Raw genomic sequence first — 27,819 nt, forward strand, 5'->3', positions numbered from 1 at the left:
CAGTTCCAGTACTCAATTCCCCATTACTTCAGAAAGAAAGCTGTCATCAAAAAAGTGACAAGATCAGGAAAAGTAGAACTCAAAAGTTAACAAGTACATGCAAGACCAATCGTCTGAGAAACAGGTCAAAACTACTTAGACAAAAGGCAAATTTGTGAATCAAAATGGAAAAGAAGCAACAATTTCCAAGTGTGTGACCAAGTTTAATGATACATCTGTTCTCTGAAACACTTGACCATCAATAACATTTCATGGGTTACGATGCCCAGAATGTTACTTCATAGGTGTTTTATATGAATATTTACAAAGACTTTCAAAATTCAGTGGCACTAAACAAACGAGAAGAACTTAAAACTTTAAGCTACAATGCTTAAAAAATGTAAACAGTTTATTTTACATAGTTGTAAAATATAAGAACTTTCTAATGCAGCTTAATTTTATCTGGAAGGTGGATATATCCTGGTGCCCGTGAACAAGGAATGAGAGAATTCTTTACACAAGTATTGTGCTCCAGTGTGCAAAAATTTATAAGAAAGGAATCTAAAGTCCACAACAATTAAAAGACAACAAAAAAATTTTCACGTCCTGAAGTTGAGAAATTTATAAAAACATTTACACATGGTTGCTGACCCATCAAAAACTTGCATAACTTAAAATTCTGAACAATAGCTACTACAAATTCAAGATCTTCCTCAAATGGAATTTTGTGCAAAGATCAGACTAGATCATTCATTATTTTTCCAGCCATACCGCCAACCTTCCCTTCCCATCCCCATTTCTAACATCTAGTGGCCACAAGCACCACTAAAATCCTTTGATATATGTTCAAATTAGTGCATGTAACCAAAAGGCACACACATGTGTGAATACGTTTTCGTGCAGAAACCTGTGCAGGTTCACAATTATGTTGCAAAACAACTGTTCGTAGAAAGTTTAGAGTCTAATGTTTGGCAGGATTATTCTTACACATTCCTTTCTATTCTACAAGCCCAGGTGTTAATAGGTAGACACTGCTTTCCAAGGATCCAATATTTGAGTAGCCTTAAAATAAAGATTTAAAAATAAATCAGCCTGTAACATTATTATATTAGATACTTTGTTTTTGCCCGCATTATTTATGGAATTTTAATCCCACAGTACCATAGCTTTATGCTGTCAGTTGCAAAACAACTAAGATACATATTTCTTTTTGTTAATGAAGACTTTGATTGCTCCAGTAAAGTCAGCCGACAAAAGCACTTCCGTGTGATCTGTCTTCAAAGCTCCTTAATAAGGAAAGAGAATAAACTGTTAGTTCATAAAAAAAAAATTTTAAAAATCAAGCTCTCATTAAAAGATAAGCTATCGCTGTAACACCCTTCTTCCTCTATCACGTTCCTGTTATCTAGCCAATACTTCAAGAAACATCTGCATTTCTAGGAGAAGGACTTTTTCATTATATATTGTTACAGCTCTACCTCCTAACTGCTCAAGCGTAAAAACAATAATCCTACAGTACACAGGACAACAGCTATGCCCCTCACTTCACATTCTCTCAGGTTTTAAGAATGCAACAGCTGCCAAATTGTTCAACTGCTAAGGTAGAAATATATATCGATGCCACTGCAAGGACTTTTCATCTCAAGAAACTCCCCTCCCAAATTGAAAGTATTCTTCATAATCTTTTCCTCCTCGTACCATGGTATCAAGCAGAGCTCATCTTAAACACCTACCAGAGGGTATGGTATCTGATGTTTCAGAATCTTCTGCCTTACTTTCAGCTTCTTGCTTTTCAGAAGTTTCCAGTGACACCATCAAACCAGGATTGGGAGCAAAAATCGCAGATGTGACCACTGCGTTGTGCGCTTCAGAAAGATAATCCAATTTTGATTACCTTGTTTCAAGGAATTGTTAATTTTACAAGAATAGCAGGCATAAATTTTAGTAAACATCCAAGAATCTCAGTACTAGTAGCACCAGATAAGCTCATGGTTCAAGGAGCAATTGTCATTGTTTTATAAGCTTAGGGATCTCAGAAGTTCCTGTAAGTGCCTAAAACTAACTGGCAAGAGCTCCAAAACACGTTTGAAATAAACATGGTCCTGCATTTCCCAAAAACTGTATGTGTGCAGGAGATAAGAAAGTTGTCTTTTTTTTTTTTAAATCCTGCCATGAAAGAAAAAACGTTTGCATTTGTTTTCAAAGCCACTTTTCCATAAAGGATCGAAGGATTGATAATTATTTTGATTTCTACACTTATACAATCAAGTTCTGCCAGCAAAACATTACATTCATTCAGAATCTCTTACTGAAGCTGGACAAACTCTTAGCTACTCTATCTCTTGCCATTCCAATCATACATCTGTAGAGTTTCCTGTGGACAAGGTTTTCTGACAGAGTCCATTTATTGGAAGTCCACCAATTACGATGCATCTTGCTAATAATTTGTTTAAACTAAATGAATAGTACTGCTGAGCAAATGAAAACTAGAAGATAAAAATATTTAATTTTTGAAATCATATGAACTTCGATAAAACAAAAATCAAAAGTTGATTTTTACCTTTAATGCCTTCCCAGAAATCATTACGGTCTCTTCTTACAGATGTAAACTTGCTCAAGTCATGGTATGTACTCCAAATATAAACGTATTTATCTTCTGAACCACTTACGATGTAGGTAAAGTCATGGCTAAAGATTCAAGGAAGGAAACACATTTCTTTTCTTAGCTGTTCAAGCAACTGTTACAATAGCTCTCCAGAGGACTAGCAGCTTTACAAGCGCAACCAGGCTAAGTTCACAATTCAAACTGATCCTTTATTTTAGTGACTGCAGCTCAAAAAAATACACAGTCCTTAAATGAATGTGAGTGCAAGCTTCCTGATGTTCTCCCTCTGGAAGAAAAAATAGTTCTCATAAATCGCACGCAGAAACTGTTCTGCTGCAGCTTCCGACACAGAAGAGGATTAGTCTAACAGCTGTACTCAGCAACAAGAAAATGGCATAATCTTTAAGAGTAATTTGCATCTGTTTGAATCTGGAACCTGTGTGAACACCCGAGACTGTGTAACAGGAATTGTTTACAATACAATCATGGGCAAAAAAAATCCACACAGGTGGAAGATGAAAGGCATTCAACAAGATTGTAACCAGATGACTGTATAATGCACACTGACAGAGACAAAACAGTACCTGCAAATCCAACTCAAGTATTTGCTTTTAACTTACCTCCTGCATGAATATGCTACATATCTAAACTCTAGCACTAGCTATGCTACAGCCCTGTAAGTAGAGATGACTTAATTTGGGAAATTAATCTTGAGCGGGGGGCTGGACAAGATGACCTCCAGAGGTCCCTTCCAACCTCAGCCATTCTGTGAAATACTGGGTCAGCCTTAAAGGTGCTTTCAAAGGCCAACAGCTGACAATCAAGGTTAAAATTGGCATTATTCCTTAAGCACTGCCACGCTTCTCTGCTCAAACATCCAGGTAAAACAGATACCTAAGCCTTTTTCCCCTTTGGCTTCTGCAAGACTCAAAAGAGGAAATAGAACAAATATTCTTCTCCCTCCACTCCCCCTCTTTTACTACCTTAAAACCCAGTATTTCCACAACAGTCACAGTAATAAACTCAGAAAAGCATCTTAGGACAGCACACAGAAAGAAGAAAAAAAGAATCCCAACTCAGATTTGCAGGCTGTTCCCTGACAGCGATGATACACAGGCAGTGACCAACAGCCTTGGGCAACAGTTGGGTGACCAACACATCTGCCACAATACCTGACAAAATTAAGGAAATAAAACCTACTCATCATGGAGGAGAGAAAAGATGCAGTGTCCCAGCTCCACCAGTTCTAGCACAGTTTCTGTATTTACAGCAATAGTAATGGACATGCATCGTACTGTCAATACGAAAGGATTCACTCATCCACAGAAGCCCCCTGCTCATAGGCAGCTTTGTCATTCTTGACCAGAGCCTTTAGTTACCTTTGTATTCCGAGCCAAGTGACATTTCAAAGGCTCAGCTGCGTACCAAGGTAAACAGATTATTTAAACGAAAGCCTCTGTACTTCAGCCACAGCACTTCCCAAATCCAACAACTCCATTGCTATAATACTGTCTTACCTAAAGCTGGCTTTGATTTGGCTGCTGCTGTTGACATAACCTTTGTATTTCATAGATAAAGACAGATCTCTTAGGTCATACAATCTGATTCTGGAATCATTCGATGTCACTAGTATCTAGAAAGCAAATAAATAAAATTTAGAAGTGGAAACCATTAGCATGCCCAAGAAAGAGCAACAGAGTTCATTCAAACAGTCAGAATTCCCAGTTCTTTTGATAAAAAAAGTGACATAGACAAAGAATAGGTCCAAAGAAGCAGAACAAGATTTAGGACAATGGCATTTTTCTCTCTCATCTTCTGTCAATGGACAGAAGACAACTTCACTGTCAAGATCATCCCGACTGGTCTGAACCAGAACAGCTGCTCTTTACTGAAGTAAAATGTGGGCCCAAAGAACAGTCATCAATTTGCAAAGTATATTTTGGAACACATTCCACAATAATATAGCAGAACAGCTATTCTAGTGAGGTAAATTTCTGGAGAGTCATGACCCATCAACCATGAAGCGTAGATCAGAGGCCATTATCTGCTATATAAGCAAACTGAGTTTTCCTTGGTTGATGTGAGTTTGCTTCCTTTTCACATTTTTCAGATCACAAGCCTAAATGTACTTATAAGGAACAGAGAAGTCTATGAAAGGGTTGTCAAAATGAGTAAGGGCATTCAGCTGATTAGCTTTTTTATGGTACCTTAGAAGTGGAGCAGACTGCAGGTTAGCAATAAGTCTCAAGATGACGCTAGGAAAAGGGTATAGCAGAGTAGCAGTCAAATAGTGACCCCTACTTATCTAATCATTTATGCCACAAAGTTGTGACAACTCTTGGAACACCATTACCATCAGATTACAAAACTTATTTGTCTTCAAAAGAGTTCATGCTGAGCTGTGCTTCATTACATCATCTAACATGCCAACACACAGCATTTGATGCAAACCCAAAGGCACTATTGATTTCTGAATCTTCTGCACGTCTTTGGAATTAAGTAATTTCTGTGTCACTGATAAGAACACAATATAAGTGATAATAGCTGCTGATCTACTATTCTAACAGAGCCAGCTGTTGACCCAACATCACCCCTGAAACTTTATATACAAGTGAGAAACTCTCCAGCTTTAGATTATGACTTTAATATTCAACAGCATGTTCTTTGCTTGATGAGAATTTGACCCTTTCAACGTAAGATTTCAGCTTAGACTGAATCTAAACAAAAGGACTGATTCTGAAGAACAGAGTACACTTGTTTGGATAACAGCTTCTGAGCTTTCTGCATTTTTTCAACTTCTGTATAAAGCACATTTCCAAATGAATATTATTTGAGAGGTTAACAACGCCTAAGAAATTTTCACTGAAAGCCATCTGTAAGCATTTTCTCACTTTTACATTAATCAGAGCATAATGTAATTTTTAAAAAAAAAGTGTATTTTACCACTATTTAGTATTGTATTAGTCTAAATCAGGAAAGAGTAGTGTTCATTTTAGTAGTGTTAAAAGACTTCTGATTTAAGTCAGTGACTACAAATAAGACTTAGCACAAACGTTATTAAGCATTAGATATAAATATCAGACTCCAGTACTGAGCCAAAGTTGCACTGAAAGACAGTACCTTATTTTCTCCAGGCAAGGGTTCAATGCCAGTAATTTTTCTTCCAACTCTATTTCGACCTCTGGTAGAACGCACGTGTATTTGTGTATGGTACTTCAAGTGCTGAAAAGACATTAAAATGTATCCTGATTTGAAGTAATTGTGTAAAAACTTTAAACTATTTTGCTTCAAGTTCTAATAGGTTTGTTTCTTGATATTTAAGTAAGCATGACTTTTATGTCTGTTTGTAATTTAACACGAAAAAAATACATGCTCTCAAAAACTTCTTACCTCCGTGTCATAGAAGATGCATCTTCCATCATACGTGCCTATGACTGCATATTTGCCATTCTGACAGAAGTTAGCAGCTGTAATCAATTTTGTCTGCCCATCTACTTCATTCCATAATGCCACTTTTTTGTCAGGAATGTTCCAGAGTCGGAGTTTCCCATCCAATGAACCACTTAAGAAGTATCTGTCATCCTGAGAGGACAAACTACATTAATCTCTGCTTGTGCTACGAGTATACCCTGATTTCCTTAAAACCTTCCCGCCCCATTTCCAAACAGCTTCTCTCCAGGACCTCCCAAATAAGAGCTCTCAGATAAGTTGATTATAATGTTTAAGAAGGCTGAAAAGACAATGTTAAAATTACTGGTAATTGGAGTTCTATTTCTTACAGATTGTCCTGGTTCCGGCTGGGACAGGGTTAACTTTCTTCCCAGTAGCTTGGGGGTGTTCTGTGTTTTGGGTTCGGTGTGAAAGGAGCGTTGATGGCCCATTGATGCTTTGGCTGTTGCTGGGTGGTGCTTGCACCGGGAGGGGGGAGCACAGCCGGGGTGGTGGACCCAGCTGGCCAATGGGGTATTCTATACCATGTGACATCATGCTCAGTATAAAAACCAGGGGTGTGGGGGGCTCGCCCCCGTTCATGACACACGGCCGGCAAGCAGTTGCATTGTACATCGCCTGATTTGTGTATTCTGTTATTGTTGTTGTTCTCATTGTTATTATTACTGTTCTACTTTGTTTTATCTCAATTATTAAACTGCTTCTATCTCAACCCGGGAGTTTTCCTACTTGTGCCCTCCCAATTCTCTCCCCCATCCCACCAGCAAGGGAGGTGAGCGAGCGGCTGCGTGGGGTTTATTTGCTGGCTGGGGTTAAACCACGACACAGATTTTTGACAAGACTGCATACACGCAGTGTGTATACCTCAAGTTAGAAAATTGTTCGCTGTTACCACAGTTACTTTTTTACCCTCTCAACATAAGTTAGAAAAATACTAAGCTCCTTTCAGAGTTCCTGATACATCTACCAGTTATGTATGTTCAGAGAACACTGAAAAACACTTTTCCTCTACTTGAGTTTTATTAATATTAGGAAGCTTTATTACAGCATTTTTCAAAAAATCATGAAATAAGATAGGTTGGAAGGGATCTCCGGAGGTCTCTGGTCCACCTCCCCTGCTGACAGCATGGACAGCCTCTAAAGTTTGATCAGGCTGTAGAAGGTTATATCCTGTTAAGTTTTAAACGTCCCCAAGGATTCTGTGGTCTTTGGACAATCTGTTCTATTTCATTATGATTTTTTCCACTAATAATTAATCACAACATCCCTCATTGGAAATTCTGACTTTTCACAAAGTTACTCAAAACTATACCAGCTGTGATGTTATAGCCAATAGACAATTCACTTTCCACATCATGCTTACAAATGGTTAAACCACATGCACATCCCTGGTGAAGTTTAATGAAGATGAACACTTAAAGTTCCAGAATATTATTCAATATGGATATTTTTAAAGTGCACAAACTCTATTATTCAAATTTTTTTTTTTTATTTGAAAATAAAGGGGGAGGACTCCTGTAATTTCAAATTCTGCCTCTCTAGAAGAAAGAGGGCAATCACACTTACCCTTGGATGGAATGCTATAGCAGTGACAAAATCTATATGCTGGAAACAGCAAAGACATTCTCTTCTTGATATGTGCCATAATCTGACAGTCTTGTCCATAGAAGAAGAAAGCAAGAAGTAATTCTGTGAAACAAGAGAATTCCATGGTTATTAATAGACACAAAAATAACAGAAAACACAGAGGCAATCTGGTCGGTAAAGTCTTACCAATTTCTCTTTTGCCATGAAATTCAACATTTTATCCTTTCACATAAAACGTTTTATCCAAATTGTCATTACTCATTGGTGCTTTCCTTAAGCCCAGGACACTGATGCTCAGTCACAGAAAGTTTTCTGAAGAATCTCAATGGAAATGAGTACTTGGAAAGTAGTTAAAGTATTCAGAGGAGAAACAGCCCAACAGGCTTCAGAGAAGGGGCGAGAGTCTCTCCTGCTGTCACACAGACTGTGTTCTTAAAATTACAACTGTATTCTAATGTGGAGAATTAACTGAATAACTTTATGTGAAACATTTTCAAAGTTAAGCACAAGGTAATTCTGTAATTTTAAGATATATGTATATATTCAGCAACTTTAGAACCTATACACTGCATAAAACCAGTGAAGCATACTGAAGACAATAAAAGGAGTAACACCATAAATCAAATCACACAGCTCCATGGAAATTCTTTCCATTCTAAACAATTTAGCTTCACGACTGAATACACAATTATAATTGTTACTAGCTTGATTTTTTTTTTTTAAAAAAAGACGATTTTTAATTAGAGAAGCCCAAGAAGTTTGTTCATTTTATCCCAACTATTTCAGCTGCAATAAGTGTTGTCTCTACAAATCTTTTCTCTTAACTTCAATGATTGTTTCATATTGTTTAGATGTATGGTTCCAATGGCAAGTGACAAAAGAAAACAATGAAAACACGAGAATTGTGTCATCTGTATTAAGGTGCCTTACTTTAGACCAGGAAAGATCAAGAAGATCTGCTGTATGCCCTTTGTATTTGCAAAACGGCCGTTGACGAAATGGGGCATTTTTATCATCTGGGTCTTCATCAACTCCACTGCAAATCTATCACAGAAGTGTATAGAAACATTACAAAATGTTAGCTGGAAAAACTAACAATAAAGCAATTACTGCTTACAAAAAGTACAGGGCCAATAACAATTTGAAGAACAACTCTTATGACTTTAAAATAAACAACACTGCAGTAATAAACAACCAAAGTATACTTCAAATACCATGGGCTGTGAAACATCATCTTGAAATTCCAAAATCAAGAAGCTCTACATTTTCCATCCATACAGCTTTTATTCAATGGGATAAGCTTGACAGCAATCTAAGCAAACATCTGAAGATAAGCTTTTGGAACAAAGTATATCAGTCTTGAAAACTGCATTCCAATTTAGAATATAAACTGTGAGTTAAAGTTTCCATGTTTCTAGTGCATATCAAGAATGATAACTTCCTAATACGAGACCCTTTCAGAATAAACAGGTGCAAAATAAAAAAACTCTAGAAGTTCCTATACAAAAACTCTCCAGCAAAAAAACCACTCAAACCAACATCCCTGGTGTGTGTGGCTAAGCAAGCCTATTCACTTACCTAAGGTAAGGAAAGATTCCCACCCCCCCCCCCCCAACCAATGCACATTAAATAAGACTATGCTAAAATCGTTGCTTAAACCCTGATTTTGTCATCTGTTTCTTGCACTACTGGAAACCAAAAATAGAGAAAAAAAAAAAAACAACTTAAATACATTAATTTTAATGGCAAGTTTACCAAAGTATCTGAACACTCTACAAGTAAGAGTGTCTTAATACTTTCGGTCAGTCATGTTCCATATTCTACACAGATGTGAAAAATTTAAAAACATCAGGTTTTATTATGCTTTTGAGTATCCCATTGTTGAGTTTGGCCTTCCTCAGAAAAGACATCATGAAGTCAGATGTTAACTGTAAGTAATGCTCCAAGGCAAAACGCTAAGACAGGAAATTCAACAATGTAGGTTTTTTCCCCCCTTAGCATTTCACTCAGAAATCTACTCTGGCAGAAGGCCACAGCAAAGCTATGCAGATTTTGTAATGCATTAAGTTTAGCGAAGTACTTTCTTGCTTGCACCCCATACACATTGGATAACAGTATTTGACTGAAGGTGTCTATTGATAAGGTGTCTTTGTCTATGCCTCAAAGACACAGGCCAAGAACTCTCTAATGTGTGTTTGGATAAAGCAACAATGAAGATCTGGCATTACAGAACAATGCGACCCCCCATCTCTTCCCCTCCCAATACCTAGTGTACATACCCCTGCATCAGTATCAGACTTGGAAGAATTCAGACTCTCTTGAGATGGGGAGGGAGAGACACGGCCTAGAACACAGGCAGAAACACCACGGTCAACTCTAAGTTCCCAAATAATTAGAATTTCTAATGGTTTAGAGTTCTAGCGATGCGTAGGAAGATACCTTCTGTGTTGTACTTCATTCGCATGTTATTGAAATAGTCAAAAGCATTCTTTAAAACCCATATTCTTACTACGTTGTCCTGTCCTGCAGATGCAAGTAATCGACCACAGTGAGAGAATTTCATTGTCCAAACAGCACCCTGTCAAAATAAAAAGATCATTGTTTAAATTACATGAAGTGCCTTTTTCCATATCAAAAAGTCTTTCTATAAAGTAACTGTATGTAAACTGACAAGATTTAGGACATATACAAGATACCACAAGTGAAATAAACTGTAGATCAACACGCTGAAATTGTAATTGTTAAGACTGGTGGATTGTGCAACATACTTGCAAAAACAGTTTGAAAGAAACAGCCCACAAGGCAGATTACCGTAGGAGAGGAGTTAAGGGAGCTCAGCGCTACCACAGCATTCTACATAAAAGTGGTACGGTTAGTAACAGTCAGCAAGCCAGGGTTATGAGTGACTTATAACCTGCTATTTGATTTGTAAAACTGGCAAGCACTTGTAGCTGCACTTGAAGTTAGCCCAAGCTGTGCTAACACTTTTTTTTTTTAAATAGAAATTGTGCTTGGTTACATCAATTCTGGCTACCATATATTTGCTAAATTCAGAACTAGCATGAGGATTTTGCAAAGCCTGTGAAGACAGCAATTCTTTCTCCCCTGCGAAGTCCAAAGAGTCAGTAGTCAACAAAACACAAGTAACATTCCATTTCCTCCTGTTATTTAATGGACAGCTATTAGGCATTTGACACCACCAACCTAGCATCTTTTAGGATGCTTTTGGGGAATTTCCTAGGTTTTAATAAGTCAAATACTGTCATGATGGAAACGAACACAGATGGATTACCAGTGGGACTGGAAACTTTAGTTGTGGATGACAAGCTTGAACGTTCCAGTCACCAAACTGATTGCTGTAAGTCATTATCCTTAGCCTAACACTTAAAGATGGGGGACTGTTTCAACTGTTGTCAGACAGTTGCTGTCAGCAGAAGAATCTGGGAAGTCAGGAATACTAGAATGTATTTCAGACTCTGCAGGGGAGCATGCACACTTCCAACAGCGATGAATAGATAGTTTTTCTGCCTCATTCTCCACAGGCATCTTTGCAAATATCATATTCCAGTCTCTCCCCTCCTTATCATTCTGATCCACATAACCCACTTTTGCCTCCAGAACCTATCTAGTATTTCTGTTCAATACCTGTGTTCATATCTCTAATAGGCAGACTAGTTTATTTGCTGAGTAGGTCAACCTTGCTGCTCTGTGCTCAGTTCTGGTAGTGGAACGTAGCCTATTTCAGCCTAAATTTGTAACGGCAGGAAACAAGAAACCAAGTACCACTTGATACCAAAACTCTTTCACGGAAAAGCTCTTGAGAATCCCTGAAGCCCAAGTATCTACAGACTTTTTTTTTTTCCTGAAGATCTGATCAAACCAGTCAAATTTTCATTTCTTGCCAGAATGTTATTTTCCAGAATGAAACTGCTCTTCAAGAAGAATAAACCTGAGAGTAATTTCTGGAGGTCACAAGTAGATGAAAACTAAAAGTTGAAACTCAGGCTGAACAGATTCAGCAAAACCACAGATGAAATTTGAGAGACCTACCATATGCTCTCCACTGAGATCCTGAACAACTTTAATTTGTTCAAAATCATAAGGTCCCTTGAAGCCATGTGCTGCTTTGAACTTAACTGGTCTTGTATATGGCATCCCTTCATCATCACTGGAAGAGGGATCATCTTGATCTGTATGGAAGACTAAGAGGAACAGAAATTCAGCAGTACATATCACAGCACACATTTAATCTATTAGTAAGCATTTGACAATTCTTTCTGATAGGAGATTAGTCTTGAATTAGCAAATTTTTATAGGCAATATTAAGATCTTAAAGGAAAACAAGAATACTGTTGCATCAAGGTCTAAAAATACATCTACATTAATTTTAGGTTGCAGTGAATCCAAACACTGAACACTCAAAGTAAGAACTGCTATCCATTTTTGTTCTGCCCCTTTCTTTGCACCGGGTCTTGCATTCAGCATATCCTGCACTAAGTGATTTCTGTCAGTTTAACGTATGCTGAAAACTATCCATTTCATTGTATTGGTTTCTCTGACTGAATACGCTGAAATGGCCTGGTGATTTGCCCACGAAGCATAAGAATTGCAAAAGAGCTGGGGCAAACAGCCAGTGGCAACATAAGATGCTAAAGTGCAGCAGTTCTATGTCATTATCTCAGGCTGTGGTTAGATGGGCTTACTGCAGTACTAGAAGTCTGTCTGAAAGAAACACTGATGAAACAAGAAGGGGAGAATACAGTTCTAGTTGGGAAATCTTCTAACAGGAGCTCAAATTATATGAGAATTCTAACGGTCACTGGTTATCAGAAAACAATCGGATTTTATTAAAGTAATAAAGACAACCCCCACTTCTACCTTTGCTGGAATAACTTTCCAGAAAGGTTTATATTTTGATATCCAGACAGCCTTCTAACAGCACAACAAAAATTATAGTATTCAACTGGTTTAGCCAAAAAGGTGTCTCTACTACTTTACAAGAATCCATCCTTGTAACCCGCCAGTCTCAGAATGCCTACCAAACTACAACCTTTAACTCTAAAAAGCCACATCAACTGTACAGTGGTAGTATACAGCAGTGTACGTCCCTCAGAGAGCTTTGATTCCTAGAAGCCCAAGGATAAACAGACTATCCTATCAAAAACCAAAAATATAAAAAAAGTCAGTGTCACTGACCTTCGTCTCGAACACTCTTAACTTTATTTACAGCACGTTCGCCGTATTCTTCAGCAAGGTGCTTTGCTCGCTTTACAGATTTGCCAAGGAACTTTTTCAGCTGGGTCCTTAAAAAGCAAGGGCACTTTTTCAACATGTAACACTGGCAAATTCTCATTTTTTTGCTATTATGAATCAATAGTTTTGATTTGAAATGCAATATTATCTATTTCCATTACTGCTCCTTAAAATAAGCATTTAATTTGCCAGCAGTCATGTAATCTTCAGTTTAACTGCAGAGCAATGGGCTTATGTAAATTCAGGTATCACTTGTACTTAAAAGGTAACTTGTTCAGAAGTCAGAAGGAGAGCTTCAGCTTAGAAAAACAAAACCTGCCTTTTCTTTGTAGGGACATGAAACAGCATCTTACGTTTTTTGTTTTAACCTCCCTCCATCAGAATCGGTTTGCTGTGTCTGCATTTTGTCTTCATCATCAGACTGCGCTGCATCGTTACTAGGAAATACAGAAGCGATTGTTTAATACGAAATCATAAGGAATCTAAAATTGAATGAAACATTAATAAAGTAGGATCTGCATTTTAGGATTCATCTTTATTCCTTCATGTAACACACTGGAAATACATGGGCGTGATGTTAATCAAGTAATAAAACGTATCTTTCAATTCTTTGGCATCTTGATACTAAAACTGTACACACACTCCAGATGCCAAAGATACATTACTCCCTTCCATAAATTCAAAACTTTAAGCTTACTGTGATGCTTTGAAAGCTAAGAGCAGACAAAATACATTACATTACTAGGAACTGGTAACATGCCACCTTGTTCTCATACCTTGTTTTCCATAGATCAAATAAACTAACACTGGTTAATTCTGAAACAAAAGTTTGTACACAGAAGAGTACAGTTCTACAGAAGGGAGCTTTCAATGACAATACAGCAATGCAAAAAACAAAATTGTCTGATGTATAATTCACATAAATTTAGGTCTTTGAAAAAAACATCTAGACTGACACAATTTCCTGATCATTAAGAAACTATATTTTTCTATCAAAGTTTACAAACAGACTCAGTTTTAAACATTAAAAGGGTCTAAAGCCCTGCTGAGGACAGGAAAACCTCAAAGTAGTCAGCTATACTGATGACCACAGATCTTCAGAGCACCAAAGTCTACTGAATTGAACATTGAAAAAGCTACAGGAGGTGGTAGCATGAACAACATATAGTATTTGAACATAAAACTCTGTTTAATTCAGTATAGAAATGACAACATTTAACACATCAAGTGCTAACTGTTCAGCTGGATTTTCAGAGATACTTGCCTGTCAAGATCCAGCTATATCATCAACTTTTACTTAACTTAAAAGAATTCAATGAACAGCCTAGTTCATAGAAAGCTGGGAATTAGCACTCAAATTAGTCAGACAGATAGACTGGGACTCTCTTTACTTGCACAAGAGCTGCCTCCACGTATGCAAAAACTATGAGCAACAGTATCAGAAAGAGCTGAAAGCTATCATCATTCATACCTGACGTATTCTTTCGTTCTCCTCATGATATGCAAAGTTAGGGGATTAATGCCTGTTGGCAACTTTTCTTCTGCCAAACTCAGGGGTATTTCTTCACCCGTATCAAGGTTTTTTATCATTACACTTGCTAGAATTTCCTATGGAAAAAATAAGATGTGAAATCAAGATGACTTGATTAGACTCCGATCTTCCAATCTTACAGATTATTTATCTTAATGAGAAATTTTGTAGCTATATATTTATTTTACAAAGACTAAGTTTAAGTTAAAATTGCCTTGAGCGTGCTAGTGCAAACATTATCAACCACTATACACAGATGAACAATTACATGTCATCACAAGCTTCAACTTCATAAATCAGAAATACAGCTGTACGGACATCAGTCACTGCCTGACACCTTCCATGCTAATATCAAACATATTATGTAATTAAAAGATTTTGAAGCCTTCCCCTTTCAGATATTCTAACAGTTGTAGCTTAGATTTAGTCAAAGACAACCTTTACCTACAGAGAAAAATTTAGACCTAACTAGTACTACAAAGGAAAAAGGGGTTTTGGAGCATTTCATGATCACACATCCAGCAAAAAAAGCTATACACACATATACACAAATAAAAACTGGCAGCAGCTTGACAACATCATTAGGATTAATGGAAGTTTTTAACTGAAGAAACTATTTCTTAATATTAGGAAAATCATTCTCCTATTGCTGACTCCTTCCCCTTTTAGATACATGACAAAACGCCAAGTTTGTTGGTGTTTCCTCATACTGAAATCTTGTAACATGTTTGCATAGCTACAAACACAAACTCATAGCATTTCAGATCTATTATAGCTCACACTTTCAAACGCTAATACTACATATGACTCAGGGACCACAAAGTGCTTAGGTGAACAAAGCCAGCATGCCATCACTCCTGTTTGCGTCCCTGGTCACAGCACATAGTGGTTCAGAGTGCAAAGAGAGACGTGACTACTCCAATTCATTTGACAGACTGGAAAAGCAAGCATAAGAATGTATTATGTACAGACCACATTCATTAATACCTCATCTGTGAGCTCTCTTCCAGAATTAGACCTGGGTCTTTGTGGTCCAAGTACCTCATTTGTTGTTTGGCCATCAGCTGCTTTCCCATTTTCCTGAAATTTTGCAGACAGAACACGTTACCTCTAGTGTAACACTAAAGTGATAGAAAATGTTACAGTTACTGAGCTTAAAATGGTTTCCCAATACCTGTGCAGTGACTATTTTATCTCCGCTGGTTGCACTTGCCAAATCCAAAGAAGGCTGAGAATCTTTGGGCATGCTTTCTGTCACTGTACTTGGAGTTAAAAGACCGCCAGCTCTGAAGTTCTCTCGAGAAACTGAAAAGAGATTCATAATAGAAAGAAGAGTATAACGCTTGCCATAGACAGTCTAAATATTGTTAGAATCCTAACATCATACTCCTGAACACCCTTTCTGAGAAGTTTGATTTTTTTAAACATCAACTGCCACCAATCTGCCTTATCAATTATATATTTCATATATAGTTGGAGGCACAGGCATGATTTCACACCTAGTCCTCTTAAGTTTTATTAACAATTATTTTTGTAGTCATTTCCCTAGTAACCCAGGACTACTCATTTTCGTGAGACCTCAGTCTACATCTTGACTTGTATTTCTATGCAAATACAGACTGCACACATTTTATTTGAAGCGTGTAACTTTTTTCAGTTTCTGTATTGATGAGGCAACTTCCTGCTACAGAAGTAGCTATTTTGGTAGGAAGCGTTAGTTTACAAGACAGTCCATGAATTAGCAACACTTGTAATGCAAAAGGGTATTTCTCCACTGTAAGAAGCTAAGATTGTTGAAGAATTTTTTTTTCCTCATTTAGATGTCAACTAAACTGAAATCACCAGATTGAATGATTCTTCACTCAAAACACAAAAATAGTAACCATGTAGATAACTAAAGCCATCTAAAATTGAATACTTGCCTTCTAAAACAGGTTTTTGCACTTCAAAATCCAGTTCACTCTTCTTCTTCCGGGGTGGTGGAGCTGGCCGTGCAGGTGGTGGTGGTCTTGGAGGAGGAACGTTTGTTGGAGGTGGTGGCCGTGCTGGGACAGGCTTCTTTGTGCTAGCAACTATATCAGGTTCTACAGTAAGCTGCCTTGGTGGTTTTGCTGGAGGCATCTCTTCTGCTGTAGAAAGGTCTTTGGTAGATAAATCTGAAGCCACTTGTTCTAAAGTATTTGCCTCTTTCTTGTCTGTTATGTCCTCATTTTTTGATGTTTCTTCTTGTGCTTCAGTTTCATCCATTTTATGGTCAGTTGCGTTTGTTACTTTTGTTAGTTTATGAGTTTCCTGTTGCTCAGAAGTAAACAAAAGTTTCCCTGACTCCAGTTCAGTGTCCTTACACACACTCTGATACATCGCTTCTCTAGGGTCTTCTTGTAATGATATTTTAGCAGCTAATACTTCTGGAATACTACTAACAATACCTGCTCCAGAAATCCAAGCATCTGCATCTGAAGTTGGAACAGTCAGTTCTTTTCCTCTAGAAGATAAAGAATCATCATCCAGTTGTTGTGCCTTCTGGCTTTCTTCTATAATACTGTCAATAATCTAAAAACCAAAACCAAAACCATTCTACTGTTAAATAGCAGGCATTTCTAGGGTACACTTACCAGTCAGTTTGTACAACACCCACAAGAACTCCCCCATGGAAGAGTTGCTTTGTATACAAAATATATTTTGTTTAAAAATTCTGGAGACTTAGGTGCAGAAACAGGCATAACTGAAAAATAAAACAAAGTGACTCATTTCCATTCCTCTTTAATATACTTTGAGAGAAAGTTAGGAAACAAGAGCTGTTCACTCTTCAGAGTTCTCATGCACTGCTAAATATGATCCTGTAAATTACACCAATAATTCAACACTGGTGAATCCAAAATATGTTTTTAGAACACTTAGTTTCATATTTACCCTTTAGATGGACACTCTTACTAACACTAACAACAAATTCTAACCTATGTTAGTTTCAGGATGAAGACTGATTATTAAATTATTTAATATCTCTAGTGTCATGCTGTAAGCGCAAAGCAATATTTAACTAACCTCTTTTGAATCATCTTGTTTCATTTCTTGTACAAAGGTTTCATTTCCAGCTTTGTGTAGCTTGCTGTCTGTATCCTATGGAAGAAAGATGGTAGATACCATAAGATGATGGTAGCAAGTCCTTTAGTAAGATGATCTAACAAAAATACAGCTACAACAAATTAAATAGCATAAAGGACTGCTACATTCTGCTACATTTTCAACATTACTGCTGTCAGATAGGTGTTTAAACAGTCATGCACAGTACACATGAAGAGTATTTCACACCATCATACACAGAGAGAAAGCCTGCACACTATGAAACAAAAAAGGCAGTTATCTTTAAGAGGTTTCAACCTCAACTAAAATAAAATTGAAGGTAGCATGAAGTTTAGAGAAACATACACATTTAATAATCTGCAGCAAGGAAAATCCATATTAAAATATTTTTTTCTTTATCAGTTTGTGGGAAAGGATGCAAGAACTGTATTATCACAACATATAATAGAAACTTTTTTAGAAATTTCCAGGTTAAGTCAGGCAGATCTATCAAGTAGTCACAAATATATCTTTGAGGTTCTGACACAGAATCTTACATTCTACAATTTATTCCTAGTGCACATTGTCTATTTTTGCCATCAGTTATCTTCATGCAGATCCTTCCGAAATCTAAATAAGCTGCAGCAGAGCAAATGAAATGACTGGATTTAGGCAAAAACCAAGAACATTTTCAGAACATTCGGATGAAAGACTACATGAATATTCAAAGCTGAGTACACTATTTATTCTTTATATATGTATAATCAATACTACCAGGATATTATACTACTGATGTGAAGTCAGCTTGCAGTTTAAGAAGTATAGTTTCGAGATGTGCAAATAGCACCAACACTTTGGCATATCGTACCAAACAAAGAACTAATAAAAGCAATTCACTAAAGGTGGCCTTGTGTGCCAAAATAATATAGTAAATCTTTGTAATAGTTTTAAGTCTTATTTAATTAAAAAAAAAAATTAAATAAATCATACTTAAGATAGGCAGCCCTAGGTATATAGATTACACTTTGGGCATGTTAAGCATGGGTATTCTACACAAAGTCTTAAAACAGAACTGAAATCATTCTAGTTGTGGGTGCACATATTCATCAATTCCTGAAAAATCTTAGGTTCAGAAAAGCACGTAGTTTATACCGTAGAAGGATACTGCTCTAATCAGAAGCCTGCTTTAACCTCAGTTAAAATGGTCTAGCAGGAACTTCATCATACGCCTTCTGTTCTAGCTGAATTATTGATCACATTGCCTATAAGCATATATATTAGCAATATCTAAAGGGGAATCTGATAGGATCCTTGATGTTGAAAGGGACCTGTGGAGATCCTGTAGTCCTCAAAGCAGAGCCAACTAGGACAAGTTGCTCGGAGATGTGTCCAGTCAGGTTTTGACTATATCTAAGGATGGAGACTGCACATCATCTCCGTGCAACTTGTTCCACTGTTTGACCATCCTGCACAGTCTATTTGGTGACCAAAGCTGCAAGAAAAAGCTTGTATTTGTCTCACAAAAGAGAAAAACTCCTCACAACTGGCTCAAAGAATTAAGTTACTGAGCTTAAAACATTAAGGAAAAACAAACACATCTCAGCTGATTCCCTGAGTTGAGATACAGAACTGCTGTTCTCCTCCCCTTTCTGCCTACAGATACGAAACTCTCTCCTGTTGTGGTCAGCAGTCCTCAACTGTCTCCCCACAAAGTTAAAGCCCCCAAAGGCTAGCTGTTATCATTACAAACTATTTTTGTTAGGCTATTAATTTAATTCTGCTTATACAGTTTTGGATAGGCACAAGATACCAAATCTCCATATTAAACAGGTATTTTAAAAGACCTTCCAATATTTTTTTGGACCTTGGCAAGATTTAGAGTGACTGTCTAGTACATATATCTAAGAAATTTTTCCTTAGACTTTTTTTAAACACTTAGTATGCTATAAAGATTCTGTTTGACTAGTTAACATACTACAATATGTTTGGAAAAAAACACACAACTCTTGTAGACATCCACCTTTGAGAGTTCTGACCTCAAGAAATGCCACATCATGCAGAGACAGCTGCAATTATAGAAAAATTCTTCCTCCCTCTCCACTCCCTTCCCCTCCTTCCACAAAGTTTTTCTAATCTAAATGCAAGTTCTACTTTGCTTTATCACTAAAATCTATCTTCAAAAGTATGACGACTTAAATACTTAAGTGTGATCAGTGTCTACAGAAGCCCATTATATTCATTTCTAATTTTATTGACATTAAACTCACACACCTGTTAAACTTTGGACTTAGGAAATATTTCTTACCCATTCCAAGACAAACTATATCATTAGTCACACATTCTCTCAACTGATATGGTACCAAGCAGAGAAGCAAGTATTTCTTCCACCCTCAAAAACTTAGCTTTGAACAAGCTTAGGAAGTGACTTAGGAAGATACTTAAAAAAAAACAACCTACAAGCAATGCACAGAACTTTAGAGCTAATAATTCAATCAACAAGACATTAAAGTTAGTTTTGAAGTTCATTGATTGCACTGAGTTTAGCCAGAATGATAAAGCAACATTTCTTGAAAGGCTGACACGTGTAATACTTAATCATTAAAAGGACATTAAACAGAACACAAAATAGGGGATAAGCCTCTGTTCCATAAGAGATACCATAAACTATGGTATCACTGTAAAAAGATTATTGATTCAGAGCAGAGTGCTGCTGACAAATCAGAAACACTATTTTCACTACGATTTCCCAACACTTTGCAGACAAAATGTCAAGCCTTCTTTAGTCTATATAACAGTGTTGCATAGCGTCACCTTTGGCCTTTCTAAGACCAGGAAATTAGTGTTATTTGTACAAGGTTCCAACTCCTCACTTTATTTAACGTGTGCCAGATTCAGTTGCACTGTCACTGTGCACAGATGCAGCATACCAATTACCTGCGTGGGAAGTAGCAATGCTGTCTCATTAAGCTAAAGATAGTGTTTTATCTTCACATAACCTAGAAGGAAGGCTTTTGAAGTACAAACACTAAGATTTTTCTTGTTTTGAAGACAGAAGAGAGCAAAGTCAACTATTTCATATAAATTGAGACCAAAAACCAAGTGCTGCAGAGACTTGCTTACTACTCACAAATCACTTGAAAGAGGGTAGTTTAGTAATTAAGTAGAGCTCAATTAAATTGCACATATACATTTTAGAATAAAATTAGCTTCAAGACATGTTAACGTACCCTAAATAAAAATAAAGTTGGAACTTCAAGAGACATAAGCGCAACAATTGCTAGCTACAACAAGGAAAGCCTATAATTTCCTGTCTGTGTAGATGTTAGGGGCTACCGTAGCACATCTATTTTAGGTACAAATGCTTAACATTATGTTAATCAACAAGCATTTGATTGATTTTAAGAAGAAACTCACCTTTAATACATGGGATCCAACTTTCGTTGGTGACCTGTTAGAAAGAGAAGACAGACTTAGGTACAGCTCCAAGAAAAAAATAATCTCTTGACGGTAAGCTTCATATTAAACAGTCTATAATACAGTCTTCCTTTACAGTGAATGTATACTTGATACTTTAGACCAGCAACAAAGTGAATGCTTCTCATACCACTCCTTAACACAAAAGGCTCCCAAACAGAGTTAAGTGCCCAACTGTCTACAACGCACAGATCCACAGCTTCTACAATCCCTGAAAGTTTCTCAGCAGAATCTTCTAGAAATCATATTTCTATCACCCTTTTCTAATAAACTGATGCTATTCCAAGTACAGATTTAAAAGCATTTCGCATTACAGAGAATTTAAAATTAGCATGTACAGGGAGCACAGGATGGACATCAAAGAAACCAAAGCTCTCAGAAAGCAGAAGTACAAATGCTCTAGTAGCTTGCAAATCAAGTGCCTGAACCCTAATCTGTAGGGTCAACACTATCATAGCCATTCTGCCCTTCAGCCTCTCTAGTAAACGTAAGGTCTTGTTTCTAATCACGACACTCGGTATAAATATAAGTATTTACATTATAACAGGAGGGAACTAGTTTTGCACTACTTTCCAAAATGCATACTCTGAAACAGTGAATTTGCATTAGCATCCACTCACACATACCCTCACATTTCACTGATTACATGAAAGAACAAGGTATCTTAGGGGAATGGTATCAAATAATTACTTCTCTTCAGGTCACCACTCAATCCAATCAGCGAACGGTCAACTCTTACTATATCCTGAACTTACATTTTCCACAAGATTTTCACAATTCCAGAAGATATTTAAATATTGAGTCACACTGCTTACTCTGACTACAGGATCTTACTCATATATAAAGATGTTGAAGGGCTGGACCAGATGATCTTTTGAGGTCCCTTCCAAACTGGGCTGTTCTATGATTTTATTAGTTTGTCAGTCACAAGCACAGACCAAGTTATAGATTACTTCCTTTAAAGCTTACTACCAAAAGAACTACAACTTGGATTGTACAAGCATCCCAGCTGGCTACCAAGGACAGTGACACTCAACAACTTTGAGTATCATCTTGTACCAAGCAATACAGACAAATATAGAGATCTCAGTCTATTTTGTCCCTCCTGCCTCCAAAATGATGGTTTCAAGGGACAATACCTTCTGAAAAAGAAAACGATTTCCACTTCATTTTTAAGAATTTCAGTTCTTCTCTTTACTGTCTGAAAGCACTTCATCACAAAAAGAAAAGATCACATTTATACAGCAGAGTTAAGTATAAACAAGGAAGTACAGTGGATTGGTATATAAAGACTGTATCATTTATAACTAATTTAACACCTTAAACCTAGATGCTTATGTCCAGATATTGCCACTTAAGATGCGCAATATCCATAACACTGTTTTGAGGCATAATTCTCCCAGAAGGTGCTAACTCCAGTGTGCAAAAAAGAGCAAAATCAGTATTTTGACCTGAAAAAACACAAACATCTTTTGTCTTCCCAAATACATTGCTGGGAAAGGCCATAGCCTGTGTGGAATTTCTGGTTACTGAAAGATTTTCAGTTCCATTATCAACTCTTGGATTTCCTTAGAAATAGCGGCAGATGTGTCAGTTCATTAAATCCACAAGATGACTTTAACAATGAAATATATTTATAATTACAACATTAATGCTTAGGCTTCAGCAAGGTGTAGGGTCCTATCGTACAGGGCACTGCTAAGACTTTACAACCTAAATAAAATGCAAATCCCTCAACTGCAAATAGATACTTCACTTTTCTGTTGTGACACTTACCACCAATTAGCATGTCATTTCTGGTACAGGCAAATCATTCCTCCACTGGTAACACAAAATATGAGGTTCAAAAGACATTGCTACCCTTTCAGACTTCTTTAGCTAATTAGTTTTGTGGAAAATACACACTCAAACTAAAACAGATGTTATTTTCCATTCTCATGTTTTACCTTGGGAAAAAGCTGCTCAAGTGATGAAGGTTACAGAGATAGCAGGTATAAAATACAGTGCTGATAGCTTGATATAGGCACACATACATGTCTGATGTGAAGGTGAAGCTTTGTCCTTGAAATTACATATAAAACATTGCAAAGCTTCCATAACTGTTTGGCTGTTACCACTTTCAGATCAGTTTATAATATAGCCAAGTAAGTTTAGTGGCTTGCCTGAGATTATTTGAGCTATGTGTTTACAAGCACCATCGCTCCCTTAGTCATGATTAGTTGCTGCTTATGTGCTATTACGTTTATAAAGACAAAGTCAGTCACAGAATAAGTTTGGTAACTGAAGTCTCTTGGTAGTTCAACATTACTCTGGAATGGTCTCGCCTTCCCAACCACCCGAAGTTACCTGCCTTCCCTGCTCCCAGTTTTACTTTAAGGCCACCAGTTTTATGGATGCAGTACCTGAAATGCTTGCATTTTTTAAAAGATATATAGAGCGGGAAAAATGTCTGAAATGATTTATATGAAGATAAATCCAACGATCAAACTTTGATTTTGCTTTGAAAGGTCTGTAGCTTTACAGGGTTATCAGGCAGAACATCAAGACTGAGATATGCCACAGAAAACGTAAGGCAAAAACTTAATTTTGTTTTCTAGTATGATTTTTTAGTAAATAGTGGATTTTAAAATTGATAACAATAGATCTTGTAGCCTGCGTTTCACACAAAGCACTTCTAACAAGTTTTCTTACATGATACACTGTAACACCAGTTTAACAAAGGAGGGTTTCAAGGTTATCTACACAGATTAAACAAAATTCAAAGAAAAATCCCATTTCACCTGCACAAACATAACCAGATGCCTGATTAATCTGAAAGTCAAATAAACTCCTGAAGAGCTTTTTTTTTTTTTATTTATTCAGCTGTCAAATTCATCCTAATGCTGACCAAACTGTAGGAAGCAGCCATTCCCACTATCAGGCAGCTCCAGCCTAGTACCTATTCGAAATAAGCTTCACATTTTCAACACATTGTTGCTAAGTTTTGTGACAGAAAACACAACATTTAGCCCATCAAAAAAACCAATTATGTGAATGACTGGTCTTGGTCAAATCCCAGAAGCACACTGCCTGCTTTCCTGGGAGGATGTACGTTGTTACAAAGCAGATGTGCCAACAGGCAGATGAAAAGAGGTCTGAAGTGTATGTATAGTAGCAGTACACTGCACAGAACATACAGCAACCAGCCCACTAGCTGTATTTACTGCTGTCCTTCAGCTTGCACAGGCACTTGATGTTTTCCTCCCTCTAACCTATGGCTGGCCTGGAAGCTACAATTATTCTTGATGTAGCTCTCCCTGGGAGTCCACACCTTCAAAACCACAAGGATTTGTTACTGCAATGCACTGTTTGGGCTGCCCTTGGAAAGCATTTGGGAACTTCAGCTAACTCTGATCGCAGAAATTTGTTTGCAGTACTGCAAGTTACTACATCAACATAACTAATGCCTCACACTCCATCTGTTTGCTGCCAAGATCAGTTTTGCATGTTGGCTAAAATACACACCAACAAAAAAGTTGTACTAAGCATGTTCCATGTGTCAACAGAGCACATCTTAACATTATCTAGCTTCCTACACAGAAGAAAACCAGATTCTTCAGGAAAAGCATTGAAGCAACTTCAAAAAGAGAGGACTACTGAAGTAGGAATTCAAGAATTTAAATTAAGGTACCAGAGGATATTTCTCATTATCTTGACATCTCTTGAATCCAGTGCCTTTTGCTTGGTTTCTCATAACAATTTTTAGGACACAAGTAGACTAGGAACAAACTTGCCCCTTACTGTTAGGCATATGACATTCAAACTATAAGGTTTGGCAGTTCTTGATTTCAGAGTGGGTGGATCACTTTTCTTATAAATAAAATATAAGAGGGTCTGTCACATGCCTGCATCCAAACAAGTGTGCCTTACTTCATATTTTCCTTCTTTCAAAACTGACATCCTCCTTCATGGGACAGTTCATGCCTCTGAATTTCAGGGTCCTTTTCTAAATCTCTTCTGTGGTTATAGTCTTTTGAAAGCAGAGTGACAGAGGTTAAATAAGGGCATCTTCTGTCACACTACGTCTCCACTCCTCTGGCTACACAACAAATAGATGCCCTCACTGACCAGTCCACAAAGGCACCTAGATCTTTTTTCTAGGGTCTAGAAAAGCATATCGAAACAGACATTGTTTGGGACCTAGTTAGCTAACAGATTGACTCTCTCCACACATCCTGTCAAAAGTAGAATTACATGTAAAAGGCAAGATCTACAGCAGAAGTGAACCATACAGGCCTGGCCAGAGGGGATACAATTGTCTCCAAACATCTGGTTTAAACACACTTCACTTTACAGAAGTCATCAATCCAGGAGAGCTATCTCAGTCCATTATAATCGGAAAGAAACATTTTGTAACAAGTTCTGCAATTTTTGCTAATTAATTCTTAAAGAGCACCAGTTATATATGTACTTGAGAATGCAGATATGGTGCTTTCCTTGAGAGAGGGGCTTAAGCATCAGTACCTATTGACTTACAGTAGGAATTGGGAGCTTACATCCAACTTGAAAATTCTACTCTTCCACATCACATGAGACAATTAATAAAACAAATAAATAGCAAAGAAGTCAGCAAGTTTACATAAACAGTTGTCACCACTTTCAGAATTTCTGTATCAGCAGTTATTAAACTTCCCCACACGGAACTCAGGGCAGGGGGAAAAAAGCTACAAACCCCCACATTTTTAATGAGGGCAAATATACCCACACCACTTTGCTGAAAACTGGCTATAGCACATGCTGCCAAAAAGGACTCCCAAGTGTTTTTGCTGATCATCAGAACACCAAATGCACAAGGAAATGCCTCAAACTACAGAGGGCAATATGTACTTGTTTTCAGTTGCCTCGCTCCCATGAGAGGTTTTTGATTTTTTTTTGTGGGTCCCAACTCAACGTCATTACACATGCACAGGTCTCAAAACTACAATCTACAAGCCTAGTTCCAAGAAGCGTCCAATGTAAATGTGAAATTAGCTCTTAAGAAATCTCAAAGCTTATTTAAAGAAAATACTCTCCGTATTGTTAGAACAGATTCAATAGCAGACTGAATTACAGATTCAGTATCTGTATTGCAAACTAAGCCCTCTGAGATCACCTCCTTACTTGACTCAAGCTGACAGAATTCTATTGACTTAATAATGCGTCCTTACAGGTTATGGAAGAGCAACAGAAAAATTAAAAGCATCTTTCATTTTAATTTCTAGTGAGTGACTTCATATTATCAAGTTCTGCTTAGATAGAGATGGGGGGAACCTGCAAAGACAGGTGGCATTATTTGTATCAAATAAAAGGTAGGATGTGCAGTTGGGCCAGATTTAATGGCTCACTCTGCCAAAAGGTCTGGTTCCTCCTTCCTGCCTGTGGCTCTAGCCACACAAATCCCATACCTTCACTCTCTCCTGTCCCCACCCTGCCAGGTTCCAGCTGTTTTAACTTCTAGAAACAGCAAAAACTATTCAATTTTTCAGCTGTTTTCAATTACTTTGAGTTAAAGCAACTCACAGAAGTCTGATGATCACTAGTGCCAGAGCAAGGTAAGCAGTTGGAGCAAAACCTCTTCAGCACAAGTGCTGCTAATTTGGCTTACCACATCTTGCGGAACTGTATGCCAAGACATGCTTTTCACCAGGCTACGTAAAAAGCTAAGTTCAGAAAAGCTTTGATACAGGATGTGTGGGTGAGGAGAACAGATCTAGTCTTTCCTTTGTTCTAGGCATCCAGTGACCACTGACACGCAGATTAAAACAAGCCCTTAGTCAATTATTAAAGCTTCAAATGAATGGATCCCACAATCCATATCTTATTACTCTTTGAAAAAGCTACAGGAAACCTCATCCTTCAAGGTCAAATAATGGAGAGGTTTCGTCCAGACTACGTGAAAAACAGAAGTGATACAAGCCATAACCTGTTCAGCACACAACCACAAAGAGATACTTAAAATTTAAAAAGAGGGAGCGTGTTTGGCTAACATCAACAATATGGTGATACAGTTAGTTTTGAGGTAACAGCACCAGGAAACTACATTATAAAATGCTATTAAGACTTCACTACACAGAACCATACACTGGCTAAACACAAGAAGCATTGAAGCAACACCATTAAAAACAAATGACAGAGCACACTAGAAGTTGTTTTACACACAGCAACAGTTAGCCTGTTGCTGAAGAAGCTCACTCTCTTCTTTTTCCTCAGAAAATCTGTTACTTTTATCATATTTCAGGGATTTGTTCTGTCGGTCCCGATTTCATCGCTGCACGTCTTTTCTAAAAACTACATCTTGCCAGCCCCAGGAAGGCAGATTATGATCTCATCAAGATAATGGCTACTGCCTCCCCATAAGCCTTAGAAAGTACATCGAGAACTGCTCAGTATCTTCGCAGCCTCTTGACTTTCGGGCTTGCCATTCGCTCAACCAACCCACCGCCGAGCTCAGCCCCGCCTGCCCGCGGCCAGGACGGCCGAGCACCCCGCTCCCCGGGCGCACAGCCCTGTGCTTTCAGGCTGGGGGACGCACGGCTCGGGGCAGACCCCCATTCCCTCCCCCCAGGAGCTCCCCAACGGCCGTAACGGTCAAGGGCGGTCGCCTCCCCCCAGGGCCGCGCTGAGGGAGGGGAGGGGAGGGGAAGGCAGGGCAGGGCGGCGGCCGCGCCGGACTCACGGCGCGGGGGAGGTGCCCGCCAGGTGCACGTCCTCGGGCGCATCGTAGAACTCCTCAGTGTCGCTGTCGGAGGCCATGACGGCGCCGGGCCGAGCCGCACCGCGCCGCGCCGGGCCGGGCCCAGCCGCCGGCAGCGCAGCGCAGCGCAGGGCGGCCGCCGCCACCTCAGGGCAGGACGGGCTG

General features: G+C 38.0%; 1 protein-coding gene across 6 annotated transcripts; it reads right to left on the reverse strand.

The window, feature by feature from the left end:
* Window positions 1-182: 182 nt before the first annotated feature.
* On the reverse strand, window positions 183-27,819 carry WDR44 (WD repeat domain 44). Of its 6 annotated transcripts, none has more exons than XM_075162071.1 (20): window positions 27,637-27,819; window positions 20,883-20,916; window positions 17,451-17,525; window positions 16,328-16,958; window positions 15,580-15,710; window positions 15,393-15,485; window positions 14,346-14,482; window positions 13,228-13,311; window positions 12,818-12,924; window positions 11,672-11,823; window positions 10,061-10,199; window positions 9,901-9,965; window positions 8,552-8,665; window positions 7,601-7,723; window positions 5,975-6,166; window positions 5,705-5,806; window positions 4,102-4,217; window positions 2,540-2,667; window positions 1,713-1,844; window positions 183-1,265 (listed from the first exon to the last, which is right to left on the reverse strand). In XM_075162071.1, the coding sequence occupies exons 1-20, from the start codon at window positions 27,711-27,713 to the stop codon at window positions 1,171-1,173; spliced, it is 2,727 nt and encodes a 908-aa protein (XP_075018172.1). In that variant the 5' UTR covers window positions 27,714-27,819; the 3' UTR covers window positions 183-1,170. The 6 variants fall into 6 exon arrangements, with proteins under 6 accessions (XP_075018172.1, XP_075018176.1, XP_075018174.1 ...); XM_075162075.1 differs by lacking the exon at window positions 27,637-27,819 and adding an exon at window positions 22,719-22,737 and having other exon boundaries at window positions 16,328-16,890; XM_075162073.1 differs by lacking the exon at window positions 27,637-27,819 and adding an exon at window positions 22,719-22,737.

The sequence above is a fragment of the Calonectris borealis genome, chromosome 13 (genome assembly GCF_964195595.1).
Source record: "Calonectris borealis chromosome 13, bCalBor7.hap1.2, whole genome shotgun sequence".
Classification (NCBI taxonomy): Eukaryota; Metazoa; Chordata; class Aves; order Procellariiformes; family Procellariidae; genus Calonectris; species Calonectris borealis.

Coding starts and splice junctions, on each gene's coding strand:
- WDR44 (XM_075162071.1), bottom strand. CDS start 27,713: ATGGCCTCCGACAGCGACACTGAGGAGTTCTACGATGCGCCCGAGGAC. Junction 17,526..20,882: donor TTGGATCCCATGTATTAAAG/GTGAGTTTCTTC, acceptor TTTCTTCCATAG/GATACAGACAGCAAGCTACA. Junction 11,824..12,817: donor TAAGAGTGTTCGAGACGAAG/GTCAGTGACACT, acceptor TGTTCCTCTTAG/TCTTCCATACAGATCAAGAT.